The following is a 26,329-nucleotide window of genomic DNA, read 5'->3' on the forward strand; positions in this document are numbered from 1 at the left end:
TACCCTCAATTTCAACTTGGAAACTAACCTTCTTTCTGCAGATTTCTGTAGGTTTCAGAAAAACAAACAAACAAATAAATGAAATGAAATCTCCAAATCAAAATGGCTTTTCAGTCACCAACCAGATGTTTCTCATGGCTATGGACTATCTAGTTTTCTTTCAGTAAATAACACTCACCCTGATCTGTTTCTTCCTAGCAAATCCTTGCTGACCAAAGTCCTTGAATTTACAGCCTAAACTTCCTTTTCCAGCAAAGCATGCATCACTGTTAAGGGAGGCCAAAGCATCGGAGTGAACAAAAGACAAGGTAACTTTCCATGGCAGAGAATGTTTTTGATATTATGTGTCAGAGGAATCACAACTTTTAAGTATGAATAAGAGACATCCAGAGATGCAATGGAGACCTAGCTCCATTCTTAGAAGTTGCAGTTTTTACAGGTGATGTCCAAATGAGCACTGATTTCCTCTTTACTGGATTACATTTCAAAACGCTCATTTGTAAAGAAACTATTGTCAAGAATTCAATGCAGCTGCCTACTTATAGGAACTTGTATTGCAAAATTCTCACGTGCAGTTCTTATAGCTGGCTGGGTAGTTAAGCACATAAGGCTGATACAGTTTGGTATGGCTCATACAGTTATATGACAGCCTACTCTTAGAGCAAGTCCTCCAAACTCCTTAATGCCTTGGCAGGAGTCTCTGGCTAGTGTAACTGTGAAGTAAAGCTGGTTGACAATTTTCATTGAGGCACACATCTTCACTCTGTTTTATTACATATAAGTGTGTGTGTATATATGTATGCCATGTGTATACACACACACACACATTTACACACACACACACACACACATATGTCTTACTATTTCTTTCTGTCTCTAGGTAGTTCTCTAAGGACTCTGATAACCAAAGAGGGGCAGCAAATATTCAGCCAGTGAACTTCAAGGTCACATTCAGTGGTATAAGCCCCATAATGGAACAGCTTTAAGGCAGAAGAGTAGGGATGTTCTGGATAAGGTGGAATTCAAGAAAGAAGATGAAAATGATGATGGCATGGAGATGGTCTTTAAATGCTATCACTTGGCAACTAATCCAGTCAGGAATGCTGCCCTACAAAACAACAAAATAATGAGACTACATAGACATCTCACAGATTTGGACTTTAACCAATTGCAAGGCACTATTTTGCCTTTTAAACCAGAACTTCTAACTTTAATGAGAACAATAAACGAATGAATCTTCTTGTAGATCTTGCTGTTCACATCATTTAAATATCAAGGTCACTACACCAGAGATATTAATCCTAGACCATAATCAAACTAATTCTGATTACAGAAAGCCTGTTACTAAGGCAACAGAAGTGAATCTTTTCTGTTTACTGCTTAAGCCTACACTTTTCCACCTAGGGGAGTAGTGGGATTTCAGAAGGTTTAGATGAGTTTAGATCCTATTTCAGTAAACAGCTTCAAATCAGGTAAATGGACATGGAAAAAGCAGTTAATAGCAGAACAGAGGGATGTCTACATTGTCATGCTAAAAACAGCTAAAAGATAAAGGCTGAGTTAAAAAAAGCAATTTTAGTATTTCTGTCATTCACAAATTCTGGCCATATCAAAGCTATTCTAGCTGTCTCTCTGAAAGTGTAGGCTGTTTAAAAAGATACTTAATCAAATGTTCATCTGGAAAGAAATGCCTAATTTCTTCAAGAACTGTTACCACTCGAATTTCTAGTTTCAGAGTTGACTGGCATGGCTCAGTTGGTTGAGCGTGGCTCAGCTGGTTGAGCGTAGTCCTGTAAAGTGAAGGGTCACCAGTTTGATTCCCTGTCAGGGTACATGCCTGGGTTGTGGGCCTGGTCCCCAGTAGGGGCACGTGTGAGAGGCAACCAATCGATGTTTCTCTCCCTTCCCATCTCTCTAAAAATAAATAAATAAAATCCTTAAAAAAAATACAAATTCTATGACTTCCAGACAAGATGGAGGTGTAGACAGACATGGTGCGTCTTCCTCCACAACTAAGAAGAAATACAACTACTTCAAAACTAGAGACAACCAGAAATTCCAGAAAATCAAGCTGCATGGAAGTACAACAAACAAAGATATAAAGAAATACTCATCCAGAGAGGTAGGAGGGGCGGAGCCAGGGTGGAGAGGATGTGGTGTGGAGGCCGCGGCAGCTGCAAGCTGCTGGAAAGCCCAGTCACATGTTTTAAAAAGTGGAGAGGGACACCTGGGGAGCGTTCCCGGCTCCTGACCAGACCCTGAAGCTCACGGTCCCAGCGCCAGGGGAAATTAAGCCTCATTGCTTCTGACTGTGCAAACCAGGGGGGGTTGGGTTGGAGGAAGAAAATCCTGGTCTCTCAGCAGAGTCCGCTTGTTTAAAGGGCCCCCATGGTCCTAGAACGTCTGCAGAACCATTCACTCTGGAAACAATGGGCAGGCAGCAGCTAGAGGCGCCAGTCCCATACAAAGTGGGATAAGTGCCTGGAAAAGGGGCGAGTGCTTAGCAAGTGACATTGTTCCCTCTCAGACTCCTCCCCCACATACAGCGCCACAACGTGGTGAAACAGGTCGCCCTCTACTGATGAGAAAAACCTAAGGCTCTGCACCTTACAACGTTAACAGGAGCGACAGCCCTACCTAAGACACAGAGACAAACGAACACAGGAGCCTGTCAAGATGAGGAGACAGAGGAGTATGACCCAAAAGAGGGAATGGATCAAGGTTCCAGTGGGAGAACTAAGAGACTAGAAGATAACCAACCTAACAGACGAGGAGATACACAATCTAACAGACGCAGAATTCAAGACACTGGTGATGAAGATGCTCAGAGGCTTGACAGATATGCTTATGTATGGCAAATGCATAAGGGAAGAAGTGAAAGCTATGTGAAATGAAATGAAGGAAAATCCACACAAAACCAATGGTGAAGGGAAGGAACCCGGGATTCAAATAAATGGTTTGGAACATAAGGATGAAAACAATAGTCAACCAGTACAGAATGAGGAAACAAGAATTGAAAAAAATGAGGAAAGGCTTAGGAACCTCTGGGACAACTTTAAACATGCCAACATCCAAACCATAGGGGTGCCAGAAGGAGAAGAGGAAGAGCAAGAAATTGAAAACTTATGTGAGAAAGTAATGAAGGAAAACTCCCCATATTTGGCGAAGAACAGAGACATACGAATCCAGGAAGCACAGAGAGTCCCAAACAAGCTAGACCGAAAAAGGACCACACCAAGATACATCATAATTAAAATGCCAAAGGTTCAAGAGAAAGAGAGAATCTTAAAAGTAGCAAGAGAAAAAGCAGAGAGTTACCTATAAAGGGGTGCCTATAAGACTATCAGCTGATTTCTCAAAGGAAACTTTGCAGGCAAGAAGGGACTGGCAGGAAGTATTCAATGTGATGAAAAACAAGGACCTACAACCAAGACTACTCTATCAGGCAAAGCTATCATTTAGAATGGAAGGGCAGATAAAGTGCTTCCCAGACAAGGTAAAGCTAAAGGAGTTCATCATCACCAAGACATTATTATATGAAATGTTAAAGGGACTTGTTAAAATGAGGATCAAAACTATGAACATTAAAATGACAACAAACAACTATCAACAAAAAACCTAAAAAAATAAAAATAAAAACAAAAACAAACTTAGCAAACAACCAGAATAGGAACAGAATCATAGGTATGTGGATCATTTGGAGGGTTATCAGCTAGGAGGTGGAAGGGGGAGAAATGGGGAAATGGTGCAGGGATTAAGAAGCATAATTGGTTGGTACAAAACAGAGGGAAGTTAAGAACAATATAGGAAAGGGTGAAGCCAAAGAACATATATGCATGACCCGCGGATATGGACTAAGGGGGATGGGATTGCTGGAGGGAAGGGGTGACTGGGCAGAGGGGAGTAAAGGGGAAAAAATTGGGACTGCTGTAACAATATAATCAATAAAATATACTTGAAAAATACAAATTCTAAGCCCTGGCTGATGTGGCTCAGTGGATTGAGTGCTGTCCTGAGACCCCAAGGGTTGTGGGTTCAGTTCTCGGTCAGGGCACATGCCTGGGGGGTTGCGGGCCAGGTCCCAGGTTGGGGGCATGTGAGAGGCAACCAATCAACGTACTCTCGCACATTGATGTTTCTCTCCTTCTCTTTCTCCCTTCCTCCCCTTCTCTCTATAAATAATTAATAAATAAATAAATAAATAAATAAATAAATAAATAAAATACAAATTCTAAGAAATGATTTGATAGTATTCATAGCATATTTGTAAATTTATTTTAAAAACCAATCTTTAAAAAAAAAAGTCTATCTCCACTTAATGGTGAAAGCATCAAAAGATTTTCTAAGATTTATCTTAAGAGCCTTGCTTAATGTATTCTTTTCAAAGCCAGCAGTTGAGATCTGGTTAATCAGAAACTGTCTAAAATGGTATAACTTCCCCAGTCATCTTCCAACTCTCTGTAGTTTACTCACATGTCTGAGGACTATTGCTGGATGGTCACTGCTTGCTTTACTGTGGTTCATAGGAACTGTGTCATGCTTAGTCACCTGCACATTAAAAAAGGCTTATAGGACAGAAAGATCAACCATTACCCAGTCCTGTCTTACACAAGGCACCATGTGGAAACTAAAGGTATCTCTCACTCAAGTTCATTTTGGTATTTAGGAAAGGCTTAAAAAATAATCACCAGAATGATTAAATTTCCTGGATCCTTGTCACGAGAATTCCTTTTGCTCCATTTAAAGCAGCAAAGAGAATAGGAATCAAAGGCAGACCTTCCTCCTCTCCCAGAGGTCTCATTACTTAGTACTATCCTTTAATTAAACAAATAGAAACACCAGTACTCCCAAATGGATTCATGTGGATTAATAATTGCTAACCAAAGTAAGTTCTAATACCGTGAACTAATAAAATAAAAATTAAGGCTTTTAACATTTATGAAGTTTTGAGGTCTATAAAGTTCTAATAGATACCATTTTTGAAAATTACTGAAGAAGCCAAAGGGGTTATGTACATGATGTAATCTTAGCATTTGAGTAGTAATTCTCAACCAGGATTTTAAAAAATACCTGTGCATGGACCCACCCCAGATATTCTGAGTCTGTAGGTCTGGGCTGGTTATTTTATTTAAAAGTATATTTATTGATTCCAGAGGGGGGGGGAGAGGGAGAGAGTGAAAAATATCAATGTGAGAGATATATCGACTGGTTGCTTCCCGCATGCACCCCAAACAGGGACCAAAACGGCAACCCAGGTATGTGCCCTGACTAGGAATCAAACCTGCATCCTTTTGGTGTATGGGATGATGCTCCAACCAAGAGCTTGGACTGGTTATTTCTTAAAAAGCTCCAAAGATGATTGCAACAGATACTCTATACCTGCAGTTAAGAACAACTGCTACAGAGGAAAGACAGGGCAGGGTCCCTTAGAATCTTACTATTTCAAGTATGGCCCTCAGATGGGCACCACTGACAACACCTGAAGTTTGCTAGAAATGTAGAATAGAGGGGCACACCCATACATAGTGAATCGGAATTTGCATTTTAACATGTGTGGCTTGTAAGTACAGTTAAGTTTAAAAAACACTGTTGTAGGGCATATCTATATACTATTTTTAAAGCATTGAAAAAACTTTTTTCAAGCAAAATCTTATATGGAACCCCTCTAATATAAAATAGGTAAAAAGCATTACTGTTCTGGTTGATGAAGAAGGGTAGGGAGTCCAGGGCCCCACCTGCTCAATCTCTACCTAAGTCTCCTACCCTCTAACCTACTCCACCAGCTTGAAAACTACTGTCTTAGAATACAAGTTGAGAAGACAGGTCAGGTCTGGATCACATCCATAAATCCTACTTTTAAAGCAGTGGCATGCAAACAGAGGTATCAGCATAACTGAAAATAGCATCAGCAAGTGCCTCTAACTCCTTAAAATATACTAAAGAAAAGGAAACATTCACATAAACAATGGTGTAATACAAAGGGACTAGGTTCATCTTAAAGTAGTAGTAATAATGATTACGGCTAGCATTTACTAAGAATTACGAAGTGACAATCACTAGTCTATGTATTTTACCTGACTTTGCTTATCTAATCCTCACCACAGCCTTCAAAGGTCGGTGTTTTGTTACACCCATTCTATAGATGTTAAGTAAGGTCTCTAAAGTGGCATAGGCAGTATGTAACGGAGCTAGGATTGGAACTCAGGTAGACTGGGCACAGAGCCTCTGGCTTAACCCCTCTACTGCTTCTCAAATGGAACAGAAGCACACCACCATTAATGAAAAAAAGGGGGTGGGGTGGGGAGATAAGCACCATGAGATAAGGTTCTTAGCATAGTCTGTCCACAATTCCTACCCATCGTTGTCATACAGAAAGGATAATTGGGCACTTGAAAAAATAAAGGAAAATGCATATATATTATATCTATAACATTAACTTCCATTCTGAGACTTCTTTTCCATTTCAAAGTTGCCTCTGATGTTCGTTTTAACACAACTTCACTTTCATAAAACATTTTTTTGGGAAAGACTCAGTATGGTCCACAAACCTGCAGATGTGGTGAAACTGTTTTCCTGGACATGCCCCTTTCCATCTCTGGGCTCTATCACCAGCAAAACCGAGGCTCCTCTCAATGTCTATTACAACCTCTCTGGTGCGCAGATAAGTTGTACCAAGTGAATGAAATACTTGTGTTATTTCCCTTTCTCCTATATCACATGTTCCAGTCACAGTGCACTATTCCCCGCAAATGTCTTCTACCTTCCCATCTCTGTGCCTTGTTTTAATTTAAAAGTAAAAAGTTCTTTATTATTTTTAATTTTTGAAAACTGTTGTTCTACCACAGTTGTCCCAATGATATGTTTATTGATTTTAGAGAGAGAGGAAGGAAGTGGGTAAGAGAGAGAGAAACACTGATGTGAGAGAGAAACATTGATCGGCTGCCTCCTGTAGACACCCCAACTGAAGATCGATCCTGCAAACTTTTGGTCTGTGAGAAGACGCTCTAACCAACTGAGCCGCCCAGGCAGGGCCCATCTCTGTACCTTTTTACACCTGGCTTCCTTGGTCTGGAATGCCCTTCTCCCTGATGACTGATACTCTGTTTAAGTTCAGTTCAGAAGTCACTGTTTATGTAAAGCCTCAAGTGACCCAGTTAGAAATAAATGTATCCCTCCTGCTGTGTTCAACAATGTTATGCTTCACTTGTGGCATCAGTATCAGGGTATACTTGACAGTTATTTGTGTTTGTGATACACACACACACACACACACACACACACACTCACACACACAATACATTCCTTGCTGTCAAAGACCACAATGAACTGATATTTACATCTGCTTAGCACAATGCCTTACAGCTGGCATGAAAAAGAAATGAACATAATAAAGGATGATTGTAACATGACACGTGTCCTAGCATTCTTAAGACCTAATGAAAATGCTAGTCAACAGTGACCTCAATTTGCTTTATATCCCATGGAACAATTTTAGAATACCCATCTTTCCAGTATGTTCAGAATTACACCTCCCAAAGGTAACAGTTCTAAGAGAAGGCAGCTCATAAAAGTGGGGACCCCCCCCCCAAAAAAGAACAAACCAGAATTATCTTCTGGAGGGCAGGCCCCTTGTAGTATAGGCTTCCCCCTCTAGGACAGTATTCTAGGAACCCATCTGGATCAGTGTACCAGCTGGCTTGTGAGAGGCTGCGTTTGGCTTCAGTGAATTTTTTTTGAAGACTCTTGCAATGCATTCGCCCATTTCATGATGAGTGATTTACAAATGCCATCTGCCCACACCACACTGAGTGTTCAACAGTTTTTGACCATAAATGGCATGACCCCTGTGCCCCACTCTCCCTATTCAATCAATCTTGCCAAGCGACTTTTTATTATTTCCCCAAATGAAAAGTTCTCAAAGGGAAACATCTTGCTGATGGGAAGAGGTGAAATAAGAAATGGCAGGAGCACTACAACGCATCAAAATCAACAAGTTTAAAAACTGTTTTGAGCAGTAGAAAAGTCTCAACAGGTGTATTGCATCAAATGAAGAGTACTTTAAAGGTGACTGAAGTTTAAACATGTAGTAATAAATACACAATTTCTTATAAATAAATCCGGGCCCTGGCTGGTGTGGCTCAGTGGATTGAGCATTGGCCTGCAAACTGAAAGGTTGCCTGTTTGATTCCCAGTCAGGGCACACTGGGTTGTGGGCCAGGTCCCCAGCTGGGGGCATGCAGGAGGCAACCGACTGATGTGTCTCCTGTACACTGATGTTTCTCCTCTCTTTCTCCCTCCCTTCCCCTCTCTTTAAAAGTAAATAAAATCTTTTAAAAAATAAATAAATTGTTTATTCTAGGGTCCCTGCTTATATAAAAGAATAAACTTCAAAAATGCTAATACAGTATGTGACATATAGCGATTAAATCAGTTCCAGTCTGTTGAGTTGTAGATGTGAAAGAAAACTTGTCACCAGCATTTGTGTTTTGCATCATTAAATGAAAAAATAAAAATACTTCTGTATTCTAAAGAAAAAAAAATGATGAGAAAGTGTTGAGCCCTGACTAGTGTGGCTCAGTTGGTTGGATGTCATCCCCCAAAACGAAAGGTCTCCAGTTCCATTCCTAGTCAGGGCACATGCCTGGGTTGCAGGCCCAGTTCCCAGTCAGGATGCATTTGAGAGGCAACTGATTGATGTTTCTCTCTCACATCTCCCTTTTTCTTTCTTCCTTCCACTCTCTCTAATTACTTACTTAATTGTTTAAAAAAACAGTGAAATGTTATGGTGCCATTCACATTGTTGTGGTCCTTAGCTGGGCTGTTGGCCCCAGCCCTGGCCAGGCTCCCAAGTGGCTTGTCAGCATGGTTGAAGTTCTATGTTTGGGAGCTACTACATGACAAACCTGACCGGGTGACTGTTGGGTTGACCTTGGGCACCTCGGTCTTTTTATGAATCTATCTCATCAACATAATGAAGATGTTTTTAGAGTACTTGTAAATTATAGAACGTCTGTTCAGGATAAACCTTTCCCTAGTGAGGTACTTGCTGACTAGACAAGTTATATAACCCAATGTCTCAAATGTCATTATTAGCTATGGATTATCTGGATTTAATTTTGAGTTGCACTGTTTTCATATATTGGTATAATTCAAAATGTGTTTGGGTTTCAGTACTTAATAATCACATCACATACAGCACCAGCTGGCCGAACCTTTGTTGTACTGCACGGAAAACATTGAGGCTTCTTTCCTTACACTACAGACTCAGTTGCTTGATGCAACAGGAATGAATCTCAAAAGAGACAACCCAGAGATAATGTAAGTCATCTGTAGGAAGTTAAAAGCTCTCTGCAACATCACAAACTAGGGTAAAAATGATGGTGGTAGGAAAAGCTCTGTCTGACATTCAGTTGGACATCACCATCCCAATTGCACAGTGTCTATGTCTGTTTCCATAAAACCCTCACCAGTCAAGACCCTATAGGACTCAGTAAATATAGAATAAACACATAACATAACATTTAGTGATTAACCATATCTTCCTCTATTTATGCCCTTGACTTCTGCTGCCTGTGGCACACTAAAAATCCTTCGCCCTGGAAATTAAGCAGTCTCCTTTATTATCCCCAATCCAGAAATACTATTTGGATACCATGGGAAAGGATAAAACATTTCAGAATACAGAATTCTATCTGGAAGATGATCTGATATATTCAAAAGAAATTTAAATTAAAGTCAGATTTTTGCCCAAGAGAAGGAGGCTATCAATCACTTCAGGAAATACTGAGCAAATACTAAGTGCCCAGATCTAGTATTTCTCACAAAATGGAAACCTGGCCATATAGAAGTATGTGGGTTTTTATTGTCTTCTAGTTCTTTTGAGTCCCAGAAATAGACAGACAGATAGACAAGGCTAAAGCACAAAAAAAAACCCCAAAGGCTGTTGTATGAAAGATGCTGACATGCTCCACAACAGAGTTTCAATGTCCCCTGTGAGTTTCTAACTCTGGCCCTACTGAACACTTTTCTTTCCCTCCTTGACATACAGGGTAACAGGATGTCAAGGGAAAAAAAGAATCCTGAAAAAAAAAAAGTTTAAAAAAATCTAAACACAAACAAAAACCCTAACACTTTGCAAATAAAGAAGCAAGGGGTCAAGGTATTTCTTTAAAGAAAAAGTCAAGGGACAGCAGCTAGAGGGCCTTTCTATAACATCATCCTTAGGGTTCATGCACTACATCATGTTTTAAAGCCGAAATGGCTCTAATGAACGTTTAGAGTAAAAGATTCCATTAAGAAAGTGACTGAAAAACCCATAAAACTCTTTGAAAAGATTTTTAAAAAGTGTAAACCTAGCTCTGGTCACGTGGCTCAAATAACTGGAGAGTCTTCCTGTACACCAAAAGGTTGCAGGTTTGAACCCTGGTAGGGGTGCATACAGGAGGCAACTGATAAATGTTTCTCTCTCACATCGATGTTTCTCTTTCTCTTTCTCTCCCTTCTTCCCCTCTCTCTATAATCAATAAACACATCTTCGCATGAGGATTAAAAAAAAATGTAGTCCTAATTCTGGACTGTCCTAAGATCCACAATACATTTACACTTCAATAAATGATTAGACATATACTAAACACTGTGGGCAGTCTATACCCACAAAATAAATTTCATTTGTGGACTAAGCTCTTGGAATATAGAATGTGGTTCATTTGGATAAATAATATTAAATAAATAGACCAAAAAAAAAAAATTAGGAAACTTAATGCTGAAGGAGAAAGAATAGAATAGTATTAAGGAACCTAGGCAACAGTTTCATTTTAGTTTCTCAGTAAAACATACAAACAGCTGCACCATTTTTTTTTGCTTCAGCATCCTAGATGCATGTTATACATATGGCTAAGGAATGTTAGCAGTTGTGAAATTCAGACTTTGAATTTGCTTTTCTCCAATTCAGAATTCCCCAAGAGAGATGCAACTACATTTAGAGAAGGTTTTCAAGATGCCTTGTTTGTAAAGTCTACCCACAAAGTTCAACCCCCCACCTTCCAAAAAACATGACGGATTAGGGCTAGAAAGTGATTGTGGTAAGGTTTATAGCACTCATCCTGAACAAAACTCATTATCATTCTTTGATTTACTTATTTTAGTAATATTTATGAGTACCCAGAAGTATGCAATATACAGGATAAGGAACTAAAATGTAGCACTGTATCAAACTTAAGTCACCCACACTCACCTTCATCTACCAGAGTTAGCTTATTTTTAATGCTTTACCCACTTTCCCTTAGAACTTTCCTTTAATATGCATCAACTTTTAGAACTCTATAATACACTTACATAGCCTTAAAAAAGAAAGTTCATCTCCTCCCTTACAAAATTCTTAACATATTGCCTTTTTGATAGATACTAGCAGTGCAAGACCACTACTTCATCTATACTTCCCTGACTCTTCAGGGCAAGGCAAGTGCACTTTATCTAAAAAGAGCTCCACTGAAGGAAAGCTAACTCACTGTTTTGGCTGGTGGCATCATCTGCTTTGACCAGAACATTAAAGATGTAGGCAGTCCTTTTATTTTAAATTATTGCTGTTAGGACCATTGACACAGTCAGGATTTACATCAAACATAATGGCTTAATCACCTCTTTTACAGCAACTTACAGTCACTTATAAGCATTCTCCATCATTTAGAAATAGAAAACCTACTTATAATACAAACCAGAAAGTGTGGCCTGTTGACAGCATTCTGGAGCTAAACCCCTATTAAACATAAAACATAGTGATTAAATTGACCTGAAATATAATTTATGTCTCTTGCTAAAAAAATAAAAAATAAATTGCCAGATTATTAGGAATGAATCTGCCATCAAACTCAAATAAACTCATTGCAAAATTCAGCAAGCCAGCCCTGGCTTCCAGAAAACCTAAAAATTCTACCTTCTTGCTACCCTTCATTCCTTCTATACTGATATGATCCCTACTCCTTTATTTCTAGATAGGGATAATCATGGTCAAATTTCCACTTATTACCAACTACTCCCTGGAATATCAGGGCTAGAACAGAATGTCTTAGATATATAAAACCCATGGAAAAAACATAAGAATATCTAGATACTACTGATATTCAGGTGCTTTAGGCTATAGACAAGTAGCTTTCCAATGCTCTTTTTTAAAAAAAGGTATTTTATTTATTTCTTTATTTTTAGAGAGAGGGTAAGAGAGGAAGAAAGAAAAAGAGGGAGAGAAACATCAATGTGAGAGAGAAACATCGATCAGCTGCCTCTCGCAAACCTCGACCAGGTACTAGGCCTGCAACCCCGGCATGTGGCCTGACTAGGAACCAGAGACCCTTAGTTTCATAGAACGATGACCAGCCAACTGAGCTACATCAGTCAGGGCCCAACATTCTTGCACTAAAGATTTACTCTAGTGGTTTGTGATTATTTGTCCTCACTTTCACTCTCTTATTTTGATGTCCATGACTTCCTTCCCTTAGGTAACAAGCAACTACTCAGACAACGAGAAAGCAGAGTCAACATCATCAGAGAAGTAACTAAAGAAACAAAAGCTGCCTTGCACAGTAAGACACAGCTGTCCCTTTCAACATAATCCAGCGGTTATCAACTTTGGTTGCATATTAGAACTACCCTAGGAGTGAGTGAGTGAGTGAGTAAATAAATAAATAAATAAATAAATAAATAAATATCTTGATGCCCAGGCCTCATCCCTTACTTATTAAATAAGACTCTCTGGGAATGGAACCAGACACAGTACTCATTAAAAGTCCCCGAAGAGATTGTAGTATGTAGTCAAGTTGAGAACCACTACATTAACTCGGGATGAATAGCCGCTTTCTGGTGTTTTACATACAGAAGTAATCCCAAATCTTGTTTACTATATACAATTTCAGAAGACTTTTCAAGAAATTCCTAGGCACTGATCTACTTAATATTAGAGAATTTCTTCCTAGTAAAGGGAGTAAGGGGTGTTCTATTTCATTGGTATAAGGAAGGAGGCAAAAATCCTTTGCATGCTCTCCTCCTTTCCAGACAGTAAAATCACAAAGATGTTTTAAGTTTCCATTAAGCAGGACTGATATTAGTCATAGACATCTGATTCCTACAAGTTAAATGTCAAGGTGTCCTAGGTCCCCAAGGTTCCTTCTCCTACCTCCAGTAGGTCTATCATTCTGGTCATCTGAGAGTAGATAAGGACCCTATGTCCTTGAGACTTGAGCCGAGTCAGCAGGACATCAAGGGCATACAGCTTTCCACTGTCAGTGATGAGGCTCTCCTTGCCTAGGGAGAAGAAAAGGGGGAAGGGGGAAACTGTATTTAATTGAAGCAGCAAAATCACTCACTGCAAAGCTGTATGCAGCCAAAATTACTACAACCAGGATGCTTGTCATCATGAGGGCAGAAAAGTACTCTAGAGAAGAATGCAAAGCACTATTAAATACAATCCAGTAGTGCTCTGGGAATAAATATTCTGAAAGAGGGAGGTGTAGGTCCCTTCCCAACTGACAGTTCCTAATTAGAGAGAGGCATCTGAAAACTTCCCTGCTCTAATCCTTACTCGGGAACAGCAGGTACACATGAACATCTCAAAGTGATGTCCATGTCATATCTGCTGTAAGTGACCCAAGAAATCTGTTAGTGTCTTTGTCCGTATTATCTCTAGATATTTGTTTCTGCTAGCTCTGTGGCTAAATGGTTTACCTTCTGGAAGCACAACAATGTAAAGAAATAAAACGTGCTGTTGCCTGCCCCTGGAGACACTTAAACACCAAGAAATGCAAATAAACATACCTTCTTCTGCATTTTTAAAAATACCAAACTTCCTCTTCCTGGATGATTTCTAATAGGTCAGCTGGTAAATGTCATTATCGTAAGTTGTAATTCAATAAAGACACTATAGGGCCTGTTCAGCTTTTTAAAAAGATTGGCTTTGGCTTTCTGTGAAGTGGAAGCTGCTTTCACCCACTAACTTGTGCTGTCTCCTTCCTCTTCCCATTTAAAAAAAAAAATCATTTCGGCCAAAGATCTTTAAAGAATACTTAACTCACAAATTTTCATCTTATCCATTCAGTATCACTCAACTCCCATCACATTTCAGGAAGTGGAGTTTCCTGTTTGCAAAATGGTCCATAAACATGCTCTGAACAATTGCTGTTATTAAGGGGGGAAGAGATGAGGCTTAAGGGGCTGGGAGATTTAATGGTATATGTGGAAGTGACTTTGGAACACGAAATAGGGGTGAGAAAGTCGAAACATATTACACAAACAACCACTAAAAGTAAAAATGAAAACTCTTAAGAAAAACATACTGTCCATCCTTAGCTTCTGGGTTTGAACCTGCAGTTTCTCCTCAGACTGCAGAGCAATCCAACAGTTCTCAATGGTCATTTCTCAATTCTTGCTACTATTTGCCAAGTGCACAATTATTGTATAAACTGAACAAGAACGGATGTGCTGACAGCACCATAACAAATCATCAACCACTCTGTTTTGCTACAAAGCCACAGGTCCTGGATGTTTACTCCTCTGCACTGCAGCCTGCCTTTTCCCACCTTCGGAACGCTGCCAGGCCACATCTCTCCCTCCACCACCCCCCTCCCTGACGCCGTGGCACACACCTTTGTTCAGCCTCTTTGTTTGGTCCTGTTTAGATTATTGAAATGCTCTTCTTTTTGTTGGTCTCCTTACCAACACAATCAAATGACTGCAGCTGGGACAGAACCAATTGCTAAGCTCTCTCTCTGGCACCAGACAAGGAGGCCTGTATAAATTCCAAGTCTGATGAGGCAGCAACACTTTCACAGCAACTTCAAGGTTTTCTTCTTGTCACAATTACGCTTCTCCTTTAATTGGACTTCCAAGGGTCCCTCAGTTTTGATAGCTCCTAAACAATTCCCACAGAGCTACCAATCAATTTTAGACAGTAAGTTTCTTTCTGTTCTCATTAAAAGCACAGCAAGGTTAAGGAAAATTAAAAGCCCATATATTTTTCAGTTATTGAGCAGAGTGAGGAAGCTAAGCACATCAAATTTTGCAGCCTGCTTTTATCTTCTTTCCATTCACATATACTCCCTCAACACAAATATTTAAGCATATACAAATCTGTCTTGTGTCTGAATTTTGAGAAGCTTCAGTTCATTTCAAAATCATGATTCAATGGTTTTCAGACATTCCTGCTTCCCACATCTACTTTATTTTGAGAAATCAGAATGAACTGATGCTAGGATTCAGAATGCTCAGAGATGACTATGTGCATAGGCTTAGGTGGAGAGAACTCTGATGCACTTGAGAGTAGAAGCAAGAAGCAATCCTGTTACTGTGTACGTAGAGGAGGTGAAAGTGGACAGACTGGATGTCCTTGGAATGCATTGAGGGAAAAGGTCTAAGAAGAAAGAGGCTACAGCAATAGCCTTAAAACCCTTAAGCAATGAACATTATTTCTGTTTCTCTGTTGAGCATGTTAGAAGACAGGAAGTCAGCCTCCAGTATCTATCCTTATAAAAATATGCAGAAAAATTGGTTTCCTTCTCTGTACACACCGGTGTCTTCTGGGCCTGGCATCCATTACCCAACTTTATAGAAGCTACCAAAGTTGCACGGGACAAGAGCACAACCTACTGCTAAGCAGGGAATAGAGCCAAGAAGAGCACCATTTCCTAGAAATTAGGCTGATTCTGCCAAGTCAAACCTGTGACAAGCCCCTTCTTTAAAATAGGAACTCAAAAAAATGTTGAAATGAACAGATCTACTTTCTTGCAATCTTTCCTACAATTCTGTGGTACAGTCTTATAGTATTTTCACTTAGATACAAATTCTTACTGACCACAATGTAAGATCCTGCACAGAGACAAAACGAATGTATCCCATGGCAGTAAAATCAGGGTAACATTAAATAATATCTCCTTTTACCAAGGAGAGGAGACTAGACTTTTGAAGGGATTGTAGAGCTTTCTCCCAGTGAAACATGGAGATATATTCAATTTGTGAAATCCAGATTTTGGTTAGTCTCTCAAGAAATGTAATGGAGTCAGTCAACCCTTCCCAGGGAAACAAAAAATGTAAAAGTATAGAGAAGAAGAGAGATAAAATATAGGTTCCAGTGACCTCCCCAACCCCTCTCTGCCCTGCCCCAGCCAGTCTACAGAGCACAATAGGGTCAGTGAGGAGCTGGTTGGTTCTCACAGTAAACAGCCAGTGAGGCTGGTGCTTTTTATCGATGCGAAAAGAACTCAGACACTTCCTGCTATTTAAACAAGGTCCATTTTTCTTTCAAAGAACAGGAAAAGCCACAAGAGATTCCCACAGCGCCAGCAATAAGCCTTCTACTCCGGTACTGGGAACTAAGCAGCCAGAATGAAGAAGGGAGAAAGAAGAAATAAGGTGTTGTCTTTCTTGGTTCTTTCAATACCTGTGTTCATCTTCTGCTAGGATTCTGTGGTTTCCATACTGCTGGATTCTATCCTTCTATTTCTACCAGTATTTAGGCATTCTTTACACTTTGGGTTTCCCCTTATTTTCCAACAATATACCTTCACCCACTGCTTTCACATGTACTAAGTCAGCTATGAGGCCATTTACAATACTGTTCTCATATACTCAAAATGGTATTTTTCAGTTCAAAGCATATCCTAAGTTGCTAGAGCAGGCTGACCCCAAGTCTCTTGACACTTGACAAAGTTAACATTAAAATGGAAAAACCAGGCTTTAAACCCTGAATCCAGTTTATCTATTAGAAACAGCGGATTCTCTCTTTTGAATGCTTAGCTCTAGCTCTAGTTTACTTCCCTCACATGCCAGGAAAAATAATACAAAAGTGTCAGAGAATTTGGACAACCAAAACTAACATGGTAGCTCTGAGCTACCACTCCAGTTTGCCAGGTGTAAACAAAGAACATGAGCCTCTGAACCCTGTGTTCAATTTCCTTAGAATTAGTCTCACTAAAGCAAAGATGAAAACCTAGTTTCCTTCCAACCCACGACCATGACCCTGGGAGGCCTGGGAATCCACTAGCATTTTGGCACAAGACACACTGTTTTTCTTCTGGTTATCATTCAGATCTCTAGTGCTTTGTGCAGGACACTATTTATGATACTTGAGCTAGGCTTTCTGTGAGTGATGACATTCTCATTCATCCCAGTGCCGATGGCACAAGACAACTATGCTCACTCAAACTGGAGCCTTTCCTACTGAGTTTATTTCTACCTCCTCCCCTTTTTGTAAGAGTGACATTCCTTTCTCAGCTGTAAGCTTATCAAAGGAGTTTAAATACTCTCTAAAATACATTTCTCTGTACTCAAGACACAAATTACTTAAATATACTTATCTATAAGTTACTAAGTGCAGAAGAGGAAACAGAAACCCCTGAAACTTTGAATTCCAAATATCTGAAACCACCACATGAAGCATCTCCCTGGTTCTCTCCTTGCCAAAGCTGTAAACATATTTCAAGAGAACAGAGGACTCACCTGGAATCCTGATGAAAGACCAGCCATTCTGAGGCCTGATGCTCCACAGTCCTCCAGCTGCCTCTGGAAAGAACTGGGATTGTCGATTTAGCCAATCTGCGGTCAGTTCAGGGGCGCCATTCAACAAACACTGCTTGGCTGCTAGACTCCCACCTTCCTTCAGCACTCGCCGCTCATATTCTGCACTTCGGTCATTGCAGTAAGAATCCAATGGCACGGCGGTGACCTGCATTCAAGAGTATAATGAGATGGTTCTTTCACATTTCCCACATCCATTAAGCCTTTTGGGAACCTAAACTTCAAAATCAGACTAAAATGGATAACCCTTGGGTTAGTGGTTTTACTTTCCCTGTTCTAACAAACAAAATTCTCCCTAATAACTGACTTAGTGAGAGCCTTCCCAGGTTAAAGGCCAACTATAACATGAACCTACAACAAACCTAAAGATCTAAAAAGTGCTGGAGTTCACAGATAAACTGGCATACCAAGTCAGAAACAATCCTATCATATATATGCTTTGAAGCTCCCTTCACTGCTGGATGCTGCTTTTTGCAAAGATATATTTGCCATACATAGCCAAATATAAGATGGTGAGGCCAGAAAAGGAACTGGAGGTAATTTAGCCATCACTAAGAACTACAGAGTATTGGCTTGGTGCATTTGAAGTTATCTTTAATGCTTTTGTGGCAAAGCTTCCACATTTACCAACACTTCTTTCTCCTCTTCCCTGACTGGGTTGCTGACTGACAAACCTTCTGCAAAATAAGAGAATCTTTCTTTCAGGCCATAACCTGGGGGTAGGGGAGTAACTGTCAGAAGCAGTAGATTCATTTCTTAGTTAGGGTAGAGGCTACATACATCTTATCTCACCACTAGGTGCAACACTCAGTTGCTGCCCCCCTATAGAAGAGTAGGCTCCTGACCATTCAGAAACATAGGCTTTATCCTTTTTTAGCTATCTGGTCTATTCCCATTCTAATAAGCAGCTGTGTATTCAGATGGGAGGAGCCAATAGAACTAGGTTTTTAACGAGCACCCCAGCATCTTAGGCCAAGCCTTGAAAATATTGCCATGGGGTACATAAACAGTCAGCTAGCTTACTATGAGGCTGCTGGTGCCTCTGCTAGGGACTAGAGGATACCAACACCAGAGAAAGAGCATCATATACCAATAACCACAGAATATACTACTCTGGCTCGAATATGAAGCTGACTTGAATTGGCTAGGGTGCAGCGCCATCTATGGTTAAGGATGCAAAACTACAGAGTGAGAGCAAGCTGGGCCCCTGGAGTTCCAAAACCCAGGCAGGCACACATAGAAATTGGTTTAACCAGACAGTACTCAAGAGGTTTTGGTAATCTCATTATCTTCTCTACTTTCTCCAAAAGGAGTTTGTCCTCTTTTTCCAAGTTATTAATTTTTCCCACTGAAAGTTGAGTATAGGCAAATAAACACTGAAATGCAAAGCAGGTGGATAAAAACTAGGTCTCTCAGTTCTGGTTTGTCCTGGCAGTGGACCAGCAGATGCTGCACCAGAGTAGACATCTACCATGTAGGGTACAAGTCCCAGAACCTCACAATCAACAGCTGCTAATTCCACAGAAATGGTTAAGGAAGCAGTGGTCTGGACTACGGAAGCATGACTAGTTCTATGTACCTCAAATAACGCGCACACGCTTGGATGAGTAAAGCACAATCTCCGAGAGACTAATACTGGCCAAGTTTACAAAGATAACTGCTTTGGTTTCTTTTTTTGTTTATTCACTTATTTTGTAGAGCAGCAGAACTTAGACTGGAATTATATATAAAGACTTTGTGCCCATAGTCTCAAGATGAAAAATCCAAAGCTAGAAACTCAACCTGAGGAACAGGGTGAATGAACATGACACAGGGAAGAATGTTTCCCCTGCCTGGGGCTCATTTCTAGGATGTCTTAATAGTTCAAAGACAAACCAACTTCTTCCAATGATAAACTTTCACCTATTTTCCAGTTTGCATTTTGCTGATATCCTTCCAAGTTCAGGACTGAAACTGGGAGGCTTGCAAGGCACAGTTCTTAGTAAAATATTTTTTAATGTTTTTATAAGCTTCTTTGGCAGGAGCCCTGGATCAAGATATATGCAGAATCATAGAATGTCACGTTGTAAATACGTAAGCAGCAAACTCATGAGGTCTTAAAGGGAGCAAACAAGTCCATTTCTACTTAAATCCTGCTTTCCAAGTCAACTCTACCCTAGACGGCTCCCCCCTAAGTGTTTTCCTGACTGCTCAGAAACAGGGAGATGAAGCATGACATATCACTTTCTCCTCCCCACGAATGGAAACACGTACTCCCTTCAATACCACATAAGCTAACCTCTGTTTCTTGCTTCATTAATTTCCTAAACTATAGTATCTTCAGAGGCTGCCTCCACAAGCACTCAGAGCGTCCTTCCTGAGGACATGTATATTCCTGCTCTAGCTCAGGGAAGCGTGACGGCTCCAAGCGCTACATTTATTGTAAGATAAATTCCAGGGTCTTAGTTTATGACCCCTGCTGAACTGTTTTCTGCTAATGAGAAAACAGCTGCCATAATTCCTTCCTTAATGGCACAGTTCTTCCTGAACTGACCCTAAAGTTTTCATAGTATGTGCCAGGAAAATTAATTTGTCTTAACTCAAGGCCAAGGTTGAGGTTTCAAAGGAAATCAGTTTCTTTCCATCATAGATGGGGGAGAAATCAATATAATTAAGATATCTCATGAAATGCTGCCTTATTCACACCCCAGGCTTGATCTGGAAGAATTTGTGTACGTGTGTATAAAATATTCAGTTATATATAAAACACTTTTTCCTTTCATCATAACCATCATGTCATTATACCCATTTTCAGGTTTAGCACATGCTATGTGAAGAAACCCTACAAATAAATGAGGAGAAGCTGAGTATGATGCTGAAAAGGAGCCCTTCCATCAAATGATAAAAACTTTCTCCTATTCCCTGACTGCCACCACATCTTTATACACTATCATAGCCTTCTTCAAGCTACAGTTAATTGTTCTTTAGGGAAACAGCAATACATGCATGATAGTTTAGACTTCTGGCTCCTCAGAAAACAATACCCTGAAGTACAGCTGAGGAGTCTATGTGTGAATATGTTTGGAGAGTGGGGTTGTTCCTCAGAGTGGTTGGCTCTAGAGCTTGGAATGGTACAACTCAAAAAATTTTATGTCCATAAATGCAATTACAGTTCAAGGCAGTTAGCTTTTCTTTTTCATTGGCTCTATAAAAAAATGGGAATATGAGAAGTAAAAATGCCTTGATATACCACTCTCAAAAATCTAGACTTCCTCTTATCGGGCCTCTCACTGTACACAGCATAGTAGGAGATTGAGAAGTAAACAAACCACAAAATTATGAAGCCTCAAGGCTTTTTTTTTTCTTAAATAGGGCATGAATTTTATTTCATTTTTTTATTTTCTCAAGGCTACTTTCTACGGAAGCACTTGGCTTTAGATGTTTTCTAGAAAAAGTGCATTTCTCTGCATCAGCTTAAGATTCAAAGACCAAGAATGCTTTGGAAGAACTAGATACATACAAAATCTAAATACTTTCTGGATATTCAGTATAAATCATATAAAGATGACAACAGCAAGGGAATCAAATTTATGTAACAGGATTGGCAGGAAGAAATCTAGGAAGGCTGGAGTCAATGGGACTCATTTCCATTCATCATCTTTCTTTGGACCCTCTGCCAGATTCTGATCTTTGATAACTTTAAATAAAGTAAGGATGCAAGGCGATGTAAATAATGGTAGGAAAGTATCACTAAGGAAGATTCAAAAAGCTCTACCTTCTTTGATTAGAACTGTGAAAACCAAAATCTTGCTAGGATAAGTGGAGAAAACAAACAAAAACACACAGAGAAAGGTATGAAATATCAGCCTCTTAGGGCCTTCTGGCTAACTGAAGGTTGCCCCTTGAAGCAAAAGGAAGCAAGATGGAAAAGACAGAAACTTGAACTTTGCTCAAACCACAGAGTCTGGTCACACCTCTACTATGTCTCTCTTCCATTCATATACTTCTTAGAGGTTGTAAGAGAGGTTTTGTCTGGCATTTATCAACAAGGACTGGAAAGTGAGAAGATGTAAGCGATGTGAACCACCACAGAGTGCCAAGTGCAGCCTCTGCAGCAGTGCCATCAACTATCCTGAAGTGCCCTGATTCGATAAACAGAATATAGGAAGAATCCAACAGCTGCTCCAAGTTGAAACTGTAATAGAAACTAGCCCCCATCTACAAATAAGTCTACTGCTGCTGAATGGCAAATACTGCACAATAGTCACTTTTCAGAGCGAACATATTTATGAACCACAGTCCAGGCAAAACTGCTGAGGAAAGAGAGAACACCAGACTAAGAAGTTTCTTGATGCCAGAGTGTCATATTGCCTTCTTATTTGGAGACTGTACTGAGGTGACAAGGCCAGATCAAATCTCTGGGCCAATCTGGCCCCCTCCTCTGAAAACCCCTCAAAAACCTCAATGCAGGTGACAAATGGCTCCCTCTCCTTTTCAAACAGCCCACTGTCCGTGACCCTGGTGCTAGGTGTTAATCCACCTGACAGATGGCTTGCTGCCATGGTAGATTAGAGCCCCTGACTAAATGAGAGGAACTAAGAAGAGACAAGGTCAGGGAAAAAAACCACTCCTAGCTACCATATTATTTTTCTTAAACCAGTATAGTTCAAAGTGAGAAGTGCTGTCTTGGGAAAGCCCAGACTGTGGTGTGGATGCTCTTTCTCAATACTAAGGATTTATGTTTCTCAAGGTCCAAATAGTTTAAAACAGTTAAGAAATGGATCCCTTGAAAACTGGCTTATTTCTTTAAATACTATCTGTTTTGTCTCTTCCCCCCCACGGCACTTACTCGTGGACTGGCCACACACAAAAAAGATGGCAGCTCAGTGAGCAGGCAGCAACGAAGCGAGGAGGTAGCTGATCTCCGCTGATGGATGACCTGGTCTGAGAAGCCACTCACTGCTTTACAGTGGCTGCTGAAAACCAGAAACTACAAAACAAAAAGTTAAATTAATGCCATTGATAATTATGCTTAACATAATCAAACTGGGGGTAAATGTCACATATTAAACATCTTATTTAAAGACATCCTTCCTAGTAAATATTAATTCTACTAAACAAACACTACTTAGAACCCAACGTATACTGTAGACAAAATCCATCCTACTTTCAAAATGTGGTTTTATTAATGTACCCACAAGTGGCATTTCTAATTATATCTTTTCTGGAAGATATACTGTTAATTATAAATGGTGATAGCAACACCTACATTAGACAGAGCACTATGTACAAGGTATGTCCAGAAAAAGTCCAGCCGTTGTTAATATAACAAGAACGGTTTGCACAACATCGATGTAACCTGGCACTCAAGGAAAGTGGACTGAAATGTATGTGAAAAATGCCGACTTCATTGTACTAGTCAGTGGGGGTGGCAGACGCTGTTGCGTGAGCATGTGCAGTGTGCGGCTGTTGCATTCAAACTAACTGAGTGAGTTGAGCGATGAACCCACATCAAATTCTGCATTAAGCTTGAACATTCCTCTGTAGAAGCTATTCAGATAATTCAGAAGGCTGCAGCTATGGACAACTGGTGATTGGCAGCTTCATCATGACAATGTGCCCACTCATGCATCACGTCTTGTGCAGTTTCTGGTGAAACATCAAATCATTCAGGCAACTCATGTCCTCTACAGCCCAGATTTGGTGCCCTGTGACTTTTGACTTTTTCCAAAACTAAAATCACCTTTTAAAGGGAAGAGATTTTCAGATCATTGATGAAATTCAGGAAAATACCACAGGGCAGCTGATGGAGATTGGGAAAACTGTATGAGGTCTCAAGGGGCCTACTTTGAAGGGGACTGAGGCATCATTGTCCTATGTACAATGTTTCTTGTATCTTCTTCAATAAATGTCTCTTTTTCATATTGCGTGGCTGGATATTTTCTGGACAGGCATGGTGGCATGAAATGGGGGGAAAGTTTGGTTCATTTGTTATATACCATGGATGCAAACTCATGTCTTGAGTTAAAAACAATGATGACCAACAATATTTCTTCTAAATTTTTCTTTAAGGCAAATCTGTTTCACATCACATTCATGTAGTAACATAGTGCAGTGTAGTTCTAGCAAGGTTAGCTGTTTTAATTATATGGTGACATCAGTACAAGTGGTCAGGAAGAGAAAACAGTACCTCTTCAGCTCCTCTACCTGACCGCCACTTAAAAAAACATAAATTCTTCATTTACATTACTGTATCAAAAATACATTTTCAAAGACTCCACAGCTCATGTTAAGGCTTCAGTTTACAGCTATTCATATGAAATATTTAAAGTATGGAGTATTCACATACAAAGAATTTATCAGTAGGATTATAGTGTTCTATACCACAGGCAGTTCTTTCTTCAGTATTAGACATTTTATTGTTGGATCTTCATTCATGATTACTTTATTTGTTTTACTGGTTTCTTACATAAGGCAGTTGATAACCATGTAAAGGAAGATAATGCACAAATGCAGTCCAATTTATATGTTGTTGTCGAGTCAGAAAACAAACTGCAAGATGAACAGTAACCAGCATCTTCTTCAGGAGAATAACAGTTATAATTCCAGTACCGAAAACTTACAGTATCAAATCCGTTCAAGGCCTCTTTGTTCACTACATACCTTCTCCCAAAGTAAATGGGTTCTTTAAGGATCATAATTTGAGAGAAGCCACCTTAAGTTGTCTAATAGGACCTATGTATCATAATCTGCTTCCATGAAACTATCAACATCTTCTAAATAATAGTCATGAACAAAATGAAAGGTTTTCACTGTTTCCAGTAGAGATGAGCTATCTTCAGTGGTTTCTTATCACACTGTAGGCAAATCTTTAGAATACTTTACTACCATGGTGGGTCCATTTAGCTCTAATGCGCTTGACCTTTTTCTCTAAATACTGAGTTCCTTGTTATTACTCACAAAGAATTTTAAGATTCTGATAGTTTTTCAATGTTATCTGCATACTCATATTTCTGCTGGCTAGTACCTATTGGGTTGGCCAAAAAGTCCGTTCAGTTCTTTCCATAAAATAAAGGACACATTTTTCATTTTCACCAATACCTTTATTGATTTGGATACATTGAGTATGTTGGCCATCTCCCTCAATTGGATTCTAGTGGGTAGAGGCCAGGGGTGCTGCTAAACATCTTACCATGCACAAGACAGCCCCATAGCAAAGAAACTTCACAAACATCAGTTACGGCACTCTCCCTATACACTGCACATACCTTGTTTTGCGTTTCAGTTGCATTTTTACCTTTCTTGAAATAATGAAGCATAACATGCCAAAAATGTTGCATATCTTCCATCTTCAATACTAAAATGGCTGCACGAAAATTCACCAATTTTGATGTTTGTTTTTAATGCACACTGATATGACTGCTGTCCCAATACAATCTAACAAAATTGTTTCCGATGAAGTTAAAGATAATCAAGCATTACTAGAGTCACTATATGGAAAAAAACTAAACAAACTCTTTGGCCAATCCAATACATTGAAATTCATCCATTTCTCTACATATGTATGTTATTATTATCTGAATGCCTAGTGTGAGGATCATTATGAAGATTATTAGATGGGGTGTCACCTGGCTCTTTCAATACCGAACACTGAATATCAAGGAAACGTAAAAACCTTATTAATGGTGCACAAATAAAGGTTAAAAAATGTAGCCAGTTTTCTTGTTTTCCAGAAGTGCATTTCTGATGATCAGGGGCAGCTCCTCTTGACCCTCCTGAGATGACACAAGTCTAGCAATCACTGCTCAATACAGTACTAGTAGGACTTCCGGCCAAGACGGAGGCGTAGACAGACACACTGCATCTCCTGGCAAAACTAACAAGGAATACAACTACTAAAAACGAGAAACAACCAGAAGTTCCATAAAATCAAACTGCATGGAAGTCCAGCAAACAAAGATATAAAGAAGAAATACTCATCCAGACAGGTAGGAGGGGCGGAACCAGGGCGGAGAGGATGCGGTGTGGTGGCAGCAGCAGGCTGGCAGAAAGTGCAGTCACACATTTTAAAGCAAGGAGGAACACCTGGGGAGCGTTCCCAGCTCCTCACTGCCCCAGCACCAGGAAAAATCAAGCCTCATTGCTTCTGACTGTGCAGGCCAGTGGGGGTTGGGGTGGAGGCAGAAACTGCCGGTCTCTCAGCAAAGTCCGACTGTTTGTTTAAAGGTCCCACAGGGTCCGATAATGTCCACAGACCCACCCACTCTGGGAACAATGGCCAGGGCAGCAGCTGGAGGGGCGCCACTCGGTGTGGAAGTGGGACAGGTGCCTGGAAAAGGGGCGAGTGCTGGGCAGGTGGCAATGTTCCCTCTTGGACCCCTCCCCCACACACAGCGCCACAACATGGTGAAACAGGTCACCATGTACTGACGAATACCTAAGGCTCTGCCCCTTACAACGTAACAGGAGTGACAGCTCTACCTGTGATGCGGAGGCAAACAAACAGAGAAGCCTGTCAGAATGAGGAGACAGAGAAGTATGGCCCAAAAGGGGAAACAGATCAAGGTTCCAGTGGGAGAACTAAGTGACGAGGAGATAGCCAATCTAACAGATGCGGAGACAGACAACCTAACAGACGCAAAATTCAAAACAATGGTGATAAAGATGCTCACAGGATTGATAGATATGCTTGAGTATGGCAAATGCATAAGGGAAGAAGTGAAGGCTATGCTAAATGAAACGAAGGAAAATCCACACAAAACCAATGGAGAAGGGAAGGAAACCGAGGTTCAAA

General features: G+C 40.1%; 1 protein-coding gene across 2 annotated transcripts in view; it reads right to left on the bottom strand.

Annotated features, from left to right (window-relative positions):
- INO80 (INO80 complex ATPase subunit) overlaps positions 1 to 26,329 on the bottom strand; it is a 131,703-nt gene that overhangs the window by 23,164 nt on the left and 82,210 nt on the right. For both annotated transcript variants that reach the window (XM_090270437.1, XM_090270436.1), the window contains exons 25-27: positions 22,385 to 22,525; positions 17,479 to 17,704; positions 13,166 to 13,293 (exon numbers count right to left, since the gene is read on the bottom strand). In XM_090270437.1, the coding sequence (XP_090126563.1) occupies positions 13,166 to 13,293; positions 17,479 to 17,704; positions 22,385 to 22,525 (495 nt within the window). The remainder of the gene's footprint in view (positions 1 to 13,165; positions 13,294 to 17,478; positions 17,705 to 22,384; positions 22,526 to 26,329) is intronic.

This window comes from Furipterus horrens, unplaced genomic scaffold (genome assembly GCF_987537825.1).
Source record: "Furipterus horrens unplaced genomic scaffold, mFurHor1.1.pri manual_scaffold_3, whole genome shotgun sequence".
Lineage (NCBI taxonomy): Eukaryota > Metazoa > Chordata > Mammalia > Chiroptera > Furipteridae > Furipterus > Furipterus horrens.